Source organism: Pygoscelis adeliae, unplaced genomic scaffold (assembly GCF_000699105.1).
Source record: "Pygoscelis adeliae isolate BGI_AS28 unplaced genomic scaffold, ASM69910v1 Scaffold186, whole genome shotgun sequence".
Classification (NCBI taxonomy): Eukaryota; Metazoa; Chordata; class Aves; order Sphenisciformes; family Spheniscidae; genus Pygoscelis; species Pygoscelis adeliae.
Window position 1 is genome coordinate 4,564,613 of NW_008825071.1, and position 11,397 is coordinate 4,576,009.

General features: G+C 40.8%; 1 protein-coding gene across 1 annotated transcript in view; it reads right to left on the bottom strand.

Annotated features, from left to right (window-relative positions):
* LOC103919084 (orofacial cleft 1 candidate gene 1 protein homolog) overlaps nucleotides 1–10,231 on the bottom strand; it is a 28,354-nt gene extending 18,123 nt beyond the window's left edge. Inside the window, exons 1-3 of the mRNA XM_009326539.1 lie at nucleotides 10,220–10,231; nucleotides 4,062–4,128; nucleotides 3,586–3,762 (exon numbers count right to left, since the gene is read on the bottom strand). Of these exons, the coding sequence (XP_009324814.1) occupies nucleotides 3,586–3,762; nucleotides 4,062–4,128; nucleotides 10,220–10,231 (256 nt within the window). The remainder of the gene's footprint in view (nucleotides 1–3,585; nucleotides 3,763–4,061; nucleotides 4,129–10,219) is intronic.
* Nucleotides 10,232–11,397: the final 1,166 nt, after the last annotated feature.

Sequence of the window (11,397 nt, forward strand, 5' to 3'; positions counted from 1 at the left end):
CGCAGAAGCCTTGCACTGTGTGTCACAAGAATAGTCCTCACCAATCTGGTTTGAAAAGTGAAAAAGCCTCTGAAAAAAAACACTGGAAAGATTTCATCAGTTTCTTGAAAACAAGAATCAGTTCACAAACTCTCCTTTTGGAGAGAACAGGAGATGTTCTGTTATCCGAGGAAAGGGAATGGAAAAGTCAATATAGCACAAACATACCTGTGAATTAAGCTGTTCGGGGGCAGATACAGGCAAGTTGCAATATCATGGACCTCTGCACTGGCTATTTAATCCCCAAGTGATATGTGTTCTGCAGAGCAGCCTCCCGTGCAGACATAGTCAAATTCCAGGAGAAGGTTTTAGCTGCTGTCTTGAACACGCAGCTGACTATTCACACTCCTTCCCAGCATCCTCACTGGGATACACCATGGAGGTGTGTGAGAAGGCATCTCAAAAATAGGTGGAGGTTTTTCTAGAGAACACTTCCCTCCAGCAATACTGACAGAGGAACAGGCTGTGACACTGTTGCAAGATGGAGGAAATGATATCAACCCCTGTAGCTATTATTTGCTGCCATTAATGACATGGGTGATGGGTGGAATGATAATGGAAAGGCAATGCCATCTCCATGCCCTCCCTTCAAGTACATAGCCTGAAAATCCAGCCTGATATTTGTTTATATAGTGTCTTCAACCTGTAATCTGCTAAATGCTGCGATTAAATAATTGTGCTTAAGGTTATAACTGCTTTTAAATTGTACAGTTTAACACAGCATTAGAATTGACAAACGCCATTCTCCATTGAGTAAGTAACTGAACCTAAGCCTGGGGGCTGAGAGCTGGCAGAGCACCCAACAGTTGTGGAGGGGAGGAAACCCCAAAAAGAGGAGTATTTTATTGGCATCTGGGGAAGAAAGGGGGAGAAAAGTGAAAGGGAGCGGTGGAGGGGCCTAAAACATGTTTATTTTACACAGGCTGTGCTGTTGTGCTTGGCAGGCATGTCCCTTAATGTAAGGAAGTCGGGCATGAAGTGGCAAAAGGACTGTCATTTTACTGGCATAGCAAAGTTTGGGGCAACAAGCCATGCCGGCGTGTGTGTAGGCACCCCCTCCTAGAGAAACAGCTTCCAGTGTGGGGTGCAAGTCATGCCTCCTAGGGAAATAAAAGGAGACTTCTGTGCTAAGAATCTCTCTTGTGAACAGCACAGTGGTTCCTGAGAGCTGAGGGGCAGGAGAGGAAGCTGTGGAAGAGTTTCCCCTGCGCTATAGGATAGTGGTAGCTTTCAACACCACGTGTGTTTTTGCTATGAGCTGAAATGACAGCAGCTATGCAAAGTAGCTATGAACATGGAGCAAAGCAAAGGAAGGAAGGCTCGAGGAACCGATCCTGTGGGCTCTGGTGGTCCCAAACCACAACAGATTGCCACAAGAAGGCGTAAGCTACCTGTAGACCTAGTCTTCACCAAGGACTGTGAAATACAACCATTTATACATTACTAAATTCGTGTGATACTGCACTTACTTATGAAGTTGGCTTTTCCCTTCCCCTCTTTAATGAAGTATTGTCAACTTGGGAATGGGGAAAATTAACTTGTGAGATACCAGAAGGTTTAGTCCAATTTTTTCCCAGGTTTCTGGACAGGCTTGAAGCTGTTGTTTTATTAGCAGCCCTTGATAAATTTGTACTGGCCCCTGTGATTGCCAAACAAGTCCTCACATAAGTTAGACTAAGAATAATTTAATGCAAGGTTGGACCAGATGATCTCTAGAGGTCTCCTCCAATCTAGGCTTTTTTATGATGTCATAAATGGATTTTTTTTTTTTAATAGCTGCGTGACTTAGAGGCAGAGCTATGTGAATAACTAATCTTTGGTTAACTGGATGAACAGAAGGTCGAGGAGGGAGACACAGTGTTGGGAAACAAAATTTTCCAACTCTCAGCAAGCTTTCCTCTACCATTACAGAAACACTTAACAGTGTAGCAAGGCACTGCATTCCAGGCAAAATGTAACAATTTCTACTCTTTTCACAAAGATTATATTCAGTTAGGGTTTTTTGAACAAAATGCTACTTAGGATGAAAAATCAAAATGTTTAAAAACACATTTCAGGCTTTTGAAAAAATGTGTTGTTTTCTTGAGGGAACTATTCATGAATTTCTGAAGAGGCGACTGAAAGCATGGATAGTCTCCAGCGAGCCCGACTTCATTTTTTGCCAGATAGACTACTTCATTAAAAAACAATCAATCCCTTTGTCTGCTTAATCACTGTTCTGACAGGCTGCAAAGGAAAGACGAAGAATTCCTGCTCCGTGCGGCGCTACACAGAGTCACATGAAGGCTAAATGGAAAGCCAAACCTAATTTTGCAAGAGGCCATTAGGAGCCGTGGGCTCTCCACTCCCACAAGGATAAAATCTTAACACAACAAGGTCCAGAGTTTTAAAAGTGAATGCCTGAAGTTCTGCTCACCAGCCTGCACTTACCCATTTAAATACCTGGGCTGGCACGCAAGGGTACTTAGCAAGCAGCATTGCTGCTTGCGAGTTAACGGGAAATGCTGGGTGATCAGGACTTTTCAAAGTCATACCAGTTCCTTTGGTACCCTGGGAGGTCTCAGACCTTGGATGCACGTAGTCTACTTGAAGTTAATGAGACCACATAGTCCACTAAGGTAAATTTTTTTTATGGGTATTTAGGGAAGATTTTGAGTCTGACTTCAGGCATTTTTGCTTTTACGTTAAATATTGGCCCAAGATTTTCCTCATATAGCTCACAAGATGCCTTTAAATTCTTTTCCTCACCTTCTTCCTCACTGGATTACTAAGTAAAAATAACCATTGGTTGTAACATTCAGCAGTAATAGTAGTTCAAAATGGAGTAATTAAACAACAGGTTAAAAGATATCAAACCTCTGCAAAAGGAAAACTGACATCAGTAAAGATCCTTATAGTCTGTTTGAATGAACCTAAATAGCAAACAGAGATTGCTTCCTGAGGCAGTGTCTCTTTTGGGTGCTGCATCAAAAAGCCAGGATCGCTCCTCCTGGACAAGCTGAGCGAACAGGGCTCTGCTCCAAGTGTCTGAGCAACACTGGCTGAAAAAAATAATGAAACATGAAGTAGAGGCAAGATGCTGATTGACTGAGGGCATATGGGAGACCTGAGAACAACAATCAATCATGGATCTGTAAGCTGTTTAAAACTACTCAATGCTTGGGAGCCAGCGAGGGAGCAGCATCTGTGCGCTCGGACCAGCTGCGGTGCCTCCGAAACCCAACCCGACACAAATTACGGGGAAGCGCTGCCATGAGAGCCTGCCCCCTGCACTCCCCCCGCCCCCCCGCTGGTGGGGAGCACCGTGCAACCTGCACCCCCTGTTACGGGGAGTGACCCGAGCATGGAGATGGAGCCCGGGTCTCTAAATATTTAGACAGCCGATGTTTTCGGCAGTATTTTGGGTTTCCCATCCAGGGTTTGCAGGGGCGCCTGTTTGGACAGGTCAGGACGGGAACACCCAGCGCAGGCCACAGAGCGTGCAGGTTGGATGGGGAACACAACCACTGTTGCTGCGTTTGAGGCTAATCAGGTTTGATGTCTCACCTCTTGGTTCAGCATGGGCTTGCAGCCTGGGTTTTTGTTGGTGAGCTGCAAGGGTGCTATCTGGCTTGTCATGTCTAATAACTTTCTCTTCTGAAGGCTGATATGCTGAAAGATCTGTGCTGCTGATGTTAAAAGCTGGATTTTCAATGCCTTCTGTTGCCGCTCTCTCTTCTTTTACTACAGAAAACAAGGAGGTCAGAAGAGCACATTATAGCAAAATGTATTTCAATGACAAGCAGAAAATTCCTTCTAGTAATTCCTTTGCTGAAAGACTCAAGTGTATCGTCCTCAAATGTCGCCAAAACAGAATTAGGTTAAAATTAACTCTAAAAAAAAAAAAAAGAATAAATGATTAAAATAATTACAAATTGCACCCTGACAAGCAAGAGCAAAATTTCGCCCACAGCCATTTGTCTGTAATTAGTTAATTAATCCTTACACAAATTATGAGCAATAACTCATCAAGCAAGGCTCACCCATCAGAAATTCAGCCGACTTGGATTTCTTCTGCTTAGTTTGCTTCAGAGCCTTCTGCTGGAACTTCTGGAGGGAAATTGTTAAATGAATAAATTAGCTAAAGAACGAAGATCATCCTTTATGATCCACAACTAACACAGTATTTTAAATATGGGATGGCATTGAAATGTCATTTAATTTACATCTCTGCTAAAGGGGTCAAACACTAATTGAACAACAGAAGTGGAAGAATTAAATAAAATAGGAGAAGAAAAGTTAAAACAAATGCCAAATGAAGGTCACATTAAAATACTTTGCTTTTTCCCAATTTTAATTAATGCAAAGAAACCTCAACAAATGAAGAACATTATAAGACTTGTCTTTACAGTATGCATTCAACAGCAACTGCTTTATTTCACTTGCAGAACTGCAGCACTTCATTTAGAAAAGTTTGGTTATGCAGCGTATTTATAGACAGACTACCCTGACATCCCCCGTTCTCTTGTTTTCTAGGTCCACTTACATAACCAGTGTATTTATTCATCACAGAGCAGCTAAAAATGAACGAGCTCTACCGTTTCGTACGAGGCAATAAAATAAAAATAACTCCAAAACAATTTACGACGAGATGTCACAAAAGAGAGATCACGGTCCAGGGGAGAGGGGAAGCAGGAATCATTACAATGATGAAAAGTTCATTTAATATTAGAGAGAAGTCAACAACAGTTACAGTGAAAACAAATAGCAGGAGATCTTGGAGGACCTAAACTCTGGCAAGTTCCACGTTAATTCCTGTGGGGAAGCAAGGCTCAAAAAAAATGCGGTCACATTACTACCATCAGGAAGGCCCAAGTGCTAAACACCGCCTTTGTATAATACCTTGAGCGGCACTAGCGAGAGTCACATGAGGGCTCGTGCATGGCTACAGACCCCTATAATAGATGCTAACAGTCAAAGCAGGCAGAGAGATTACCTAAAACAAAGCACATCTGGGAGTATTAATCAAAGCCAAAACCAAAGTAAGAAAACAGTTCAGACCCATTTATTTTCGAACGTCACATGGCAGTTTCCAAAAACAGCATTATTTTTTCAAGCCAGTTGCTTAATTGTCCAGTGATAAAGACCACTCCTGGCAACATAGCTCCTGGAAACTGTCAATACAAAAGGATTAATTACAAGAATCATTGAAAAATTGCAATTTTTACAGCATCCATCTTTCCCATTTGATTGTGGGTGTCAATTTCCAGTAAAAAAAGCAATGCTTGCAGCAGACACAATCAATAAATCTGTCAAAAATAACTGAACCATAGCACTGACAGATTAATATAGATATTAATATCTTCATATACATACACATGTATATATGCACACATGCATATATCTGAATCTGAAAACAGTGGACTGTCTCTAAATTAAGACTACTACCCTACTAAAAAGCGAATATGTTTAAAAAAGACTAGACACATTCTGGAAACTACAATAAATAAATACTATAACAGAATTAATTCCTACAAGCCACATGCAGCACAACTGAAGTTAATGATAATTTTGACAGGAGTTCAATAGGTTCAGAAATGCACCCTACTGCTTCTGATTTTTTCCCAACTGAAAAATCTGTCAAAAATACATATTAGCTCAGTTAGTATCTTTAGAATTATATCACTTTTGCAATATTAAAGTATTGTTGCATTCCTGTATACCATAAAATTTTAATCGAGTCAGTTTTTAAGATTCCAGCAGTATTTGTAACACTGCTGTGTGATAATTACTCTTATTATACTGCATATAATCACCACACAAAACGTTAAACTTCATGTTAACAACTAAAGAAAACAACATCTAGACAAAAATTCTGGGACAAATTTTCAACTGGTGTAAATCAGTATGCATCCATAACTTTGACAGAATTAAGAAGATCTGCATCACATTCTATGTAATCCTTCTGCATGTCAGATTTCCCCAGCAAAACCAATTGCAGGCCATATTGGCCATAGTCAACTTTCAATTGTTATAGTCTGTAAAATGCATAAGCTCCTTTCACAGCAGGAAGAAAAAAAATTTATTCCTCCTCCCCTGTATCTAATAAAGATACATAGTGGGTTTTGACGTTTTGATGTTTGTGTGTGTGTGTTTTGGGATTTTTTTGTTTGGATTTTTTGGGGTTTTTTTTAAAGTATTCAGTATAGTTAGCACCAAATTTTGTTTTTTCAGGGACACAATAGACTACATTTTTTGGCACTTCACTCACTAAATCACAAATTAGTATTTTTACGTAGTTAATGTACAGGCTTGAGACTCCTACTTACTTACAAAGAACTTGAGAAGAAATTATTCCCTTGTCCCTTAATGTGATCAGGTGTTTTTCATGAGTTCATATTTTTAGAATGAAAGCAACACCTGATTTTCAACAGCAGAGAGAAATTCTTCCAGTGTTACTTCTCAACATAACAGAATAACAGTATTTCAGTGATGGCCTTTGTGTAGTCAACACATGTTCTTGTCACTTTGTGCTTCAGAGGAAATTAGAAGACATTTTCCTTTCATAGATATCTCCAGCTAATTTCCTCATCCTTCTTTCTTTTACACATGAGCACCTTTAAGTAGTGTAAATTACACTCTCCCCCCCCTTCATTTTAGGTTTCCTTCCCCAGCCCCCTTACCTTTATGATACTTTGCCTTCTCATCAGAGAATAGGCAGGAAATTATCCAGTGGCATTTTATATTCATTTTATCATTAGTCACTACTACTTAATTTATGTATTTATGCAAATTTATGTCTAATGCAATTGTTCTTTAATCCGTTCACATGTACCTGCAAAACTTAGGTTTCCAATAGCAAATTGAATAAAAGTCTTTCAGTGACCACCTGCCATATTTGCAGGCAAAGTCCGGTTGTGTGAGCATACCTAGACAAATGCACATGAACACACATCCGTACAGAAAGCCGCCATTCTAATTATAGAACATTATCCAAAAATAAACATAAAAAAGCATTCCTACAAAAAAGCGAAGTCACACAACTTGAGGCCAGAGCCTCAAGTGATACAAATGCTGTGCTGGTTTACACCTGTGGTGGAGGTGGTTCAACTTGCATCCACAAACAATACACATCAGACCTGTCCATCCACAACCAGCACATAGAAAGGGGATGTCCTTTGCTTGCAAAGTCAAGTTTAAAGGGTGATACTGCTGCTGATGGCAATTCATCATATCTCAAAGCTCCACCACAGTTGGTGAAAAACAAAAAGTCTTGCCTTTTAACTTTTTTTTTAAAAAATGCATTTTTACCTTGAGTGTGCTGCATTACAGCAAAGACAACGGGAGTTAGAAGTGTCTGAGCACAGCGCAGACTAATCACCACGTCATTCAAAAAGTGACCTAAATCTTTAAATGCCTTTTTGCATGCCATCATCATTAAAACGCAATGCTTTCTGATACCAATTGAAACAAAGGAAAACCAGGAGTACCGAGACCCACTGTACTCGAGTCTGCGGGAGAGCAGCGAGCGCCGCAATAGCAGCAGCAACAGCAAGGGAAAAAACCCTCATTTATAACCAGTGACAACTAAAACCTATGAAGTTTTTAAAAGAATGTGATTGTTGTCAAAAGGAATTGGGTACAACAATGCTGCGTTCAGCTCTGGTTCCACTCAAAGCCGTGGCTGAGGGGCTCTGGGAAAGCTGCTGGAAGGCTGGTGGGCACAGACCAGCAAGAAAGTGAATTTTGCATACTGTACGGATCATCGCTCAGTTCAGGGCAGTCATATTGAATCTGTGATCAACCAATTGTGCTTCATGAAACCGTCAGCCCTCATTTATGTCTAGCTGTTTTCTTCTGTCCTGCTGTAAACAAGCTCTGCTCTGAGCTGTCTCCCTACCCTTATCTGCTTACGAAGATCACACAGACAGACCTCATCAGCAGCCTTAGAGTTAAAGTTAAAGTTACTGCTTCCAGACAGCAGTCCCCATGCAAGCTGGAAGTCAAAAAGAAGACCAACTTTGGAATGACAGAGTTTTAGTTCCTTTTAGGAAATGCATACCTTAGATTCATACACATACTGGCATGTTATGTCTCTTTCATGAAATTAAATTAGGTGTTCCTAATATGAACAACTGTTTCTAACATCAGCAAACTAGCTCAGCAGATTCATCCATGGTTTTGTTTGTGGGTTGGTTGTTGGTTTTTTGGTTTTTTTTTCCTTTGGGGCCTTGTTTGAATACAGCCAAAAGAGAAGTAGCTGGAAATATTGTCAATCTGGTAGGGCTCCAAGAACCTAATAATGCCTGAAATGCTCTAAGGAGTGTAATGATGGTAAACAGGAACAGGTATGTTGGCTTCTGTTCTCATTCACTTCAGCGAGAGCATTAGCCTTTCAACACAAAGCAGAGCACAGTTTTCAAAGAATGATCCTCTCGCATAAAAAGGGATGGAGCCTGACTAAAAACATGTTCCTCTGTGAAAGCACACACAAATGCGTTAGTTGGTATTTACAGCATTTAATTCTTGCAACCAGCTGCTAAGTCCCTGTTAAGGCTTTCCTTTATGCAGCTGGAGCTGGAACCTTTTCCCTTCTCCTAGCCTATTTGTCTATTTAAGGGGTGGCAGCCAAAGAGAAACAGCTTGTAATTTGCACCTGTCTGCTTTAAGCACTCCATGTTAGATTTTGCAGAGCGCAAACTCTTCATTGCTAATGAGAATGACACTTAGTGGGGTCAAACATTTTTTAGCTGACTCCGCAGCGATTAAAAAATAAATAAATAAAAACCCACTTCATTTAAGCCTGTTCTAGCTAGAGAACAAGGCTAAAGGAAAAGCCTTGTCAAAAAAGAGCAGCTCAGTGTGTAGGTGGAAGATGTGTCTAGTCTAATATAATACTGGGCACAGCTAGGCATGATTGAATTTGTACACTGCCCATGCAGGAGCACACAGGAAAGCTTTTGGCTCTTCCCCCTATAAAATTCAGAACTGTTTCAGAAAATAACCTGTGCTGCCTTTGGAGGACTCACAGTATGCTTTGCTACCTACAGGGACAGGCCCATGAGAAAACTGTTCTCTCAGAATTAAAAAGAAATGCATGCTTCACTCCTGATCCAGAGGTGTGCAAGCATTACCATGCAGAGATGCACTAGCTGGAGTGTAAAGCAGTGAAGGTGTACCTCAAGCGAATAACCCACGTGTGATCTTTCAGCCTTACGTAAACTACCTTATGGCATGTTTGCTTCTTGCTAGAAAACAAACATTGGCACTTTCAGTCAACTGTGGTATCATTTAAAGAAATAACAATTACACTGGCTTATTAGTTTAGTTACTAAGCAGTCGTCTTTTTCTTGCTTGCTCTTAAAATAGAAAAGCCCTCAAAAACTTAAGCTACAGAGCTGACGACAAGAACAAAAATGCTGGGAGGGAAAAAAAATAGACAGGAAATAAAACGAAGTAAAACATACAATTTATTAAAGAAAACATTGGTGTTGCATTTTTATTTCATAAGTTGTCCCCATTTGTACTTCCTGTTTAAACAATAACATGATGATGGGTTAAATGAAGTTGAGATTGTCACAAACATGGCCTCGCTAGTAATTAATGTAGTTTAATACGGTTGTTGGCACACATCTCACGTGACAGATAATGTTCCAACATGTCACTGATAGGACCTTTCAGCACAGCTTTAGGAGATCTACCAGGCATTGCCGAGGTTGGTTAGGTCAAAGGGTTGAACCATGTGTAATTCAGAACAGAGGAGGTCCCACGGTCACTCCACAAAAACAATTACACTACTTATTTCACTCCATCCCTTGCCCGAAATTCACAAGCCTCACAGTTTCAGCACAGTCAATCTCGCTCTGCCCTGGGGCTATGAGCCACATGAAAATATGTGGTGCTGTGTTTATAAATCTAATCAAAAATAGAAACAGTAGACAAGCACAATGAGGTCCTACTATGGATCATGGGAATTCTCTAAATTCTGAAGGCACTTTTGTTTAACTTCTGTGGGCCTTCTCCTACCATTACATTGTCTGGTACTCTCGTTAATCATCCCCTTGACTTGTCAATGATATAAAGGAGCCTACGCGTCTGCTGACTTCCCTCCCATCACACTACAAATAATATTATGAAATAGCAATGCTAGGAATAGCCCTTTTAATTTTTCTGTTTTAAAGCGTGGTTTTTCTTCGCTTACCTCTTTCTCCATGCCAGCCTGCCCTTTCTCAGACCTGCAGCACAAAACACTTCCTCCTGCAACAAAAGAGAGGGAGCACATCTGAATTTTCAGTCTGCATACAGTCATTAACACCCTTAGGTTTAACATGCAGACTTGCAGAGCACCAGCCTAGAAACCTGCCAGGATGGGAGGTCTTTTCCTGCTGCAGCCCCTGCTCCTGCCTTGCCAAAGGGCAAAGGGAGGATACAGTGCTGTTCCGTCACTTCATCTTTTCGAAAACAACTTTGCATCAGACCACGTTAAAAGAATAGCTAACAAACAAAGATAAACAAGAAAAGCATAGTTTAAGCTCAGATGAAGTAAGACCAACAAAGATGTGGTTTTGAGTGGAAGTAGCCCAGAAATGGATAATTCCTACCCACAGGCAGTTACTGCTAAAACAATACAGAGTTTGCTATGGAATATACCTAACCTGAAGATTACAGTAGCAAAGCTGCCAGACTCAGGAATGCTTCTGTGATCAGCATTTAGGTGGGTCCCACTTGTGCCTCACTCCCTGTGCTGGGATTTCCATTACAAGGATGGAAATTATCCTGTACTCTGAGGTTATAATCATTAAGCAAACATACAATAATTCTACAAGTTATGTATCACATCAGAAAAAAATGCCTCGATTTTATACCAGCTACTTTTGTCTCTATGTGGGGAAAAAAAATTATTCATTCAAAATGGCTAGACAGCTTGCCCCTGTGCTGACTGAAATAAATGGCAAAACTCAGTCTGACTCCGCAGTTGCAGGACCTGAACCGCAATGAATAGCAAGCTTCTTCCTTTGCCAGTTTTTCCCTTATGCATTTACACAAACACACATTCAGATTATTTTGCAGGGCCTGAAACCAAAACAAGACTTTGAACAATTAAAAATATCCCTTCAGAGTCCCTCAGAAGCTTTAAATGACCTTCTGGGTCAGAAGATGCCCCGTACAAAGTACATGTTTGGCCCCAGTTGAGGAAACTCTCTCTCTCCTGAGGGCACCAGGCAAAGAAGTGCTTAATTCTAAGTAAGAGCTTAAGTTTCATTGAAATCAATACAATGGACAGTGGACGGGGCCACAAATTCTCCCTGGTAAAAGGCTGCATTGTCACTTTGGTTGCTCAGTAATGAATGAAGGGCTGAGCTTTTGCCCAGACCTTGC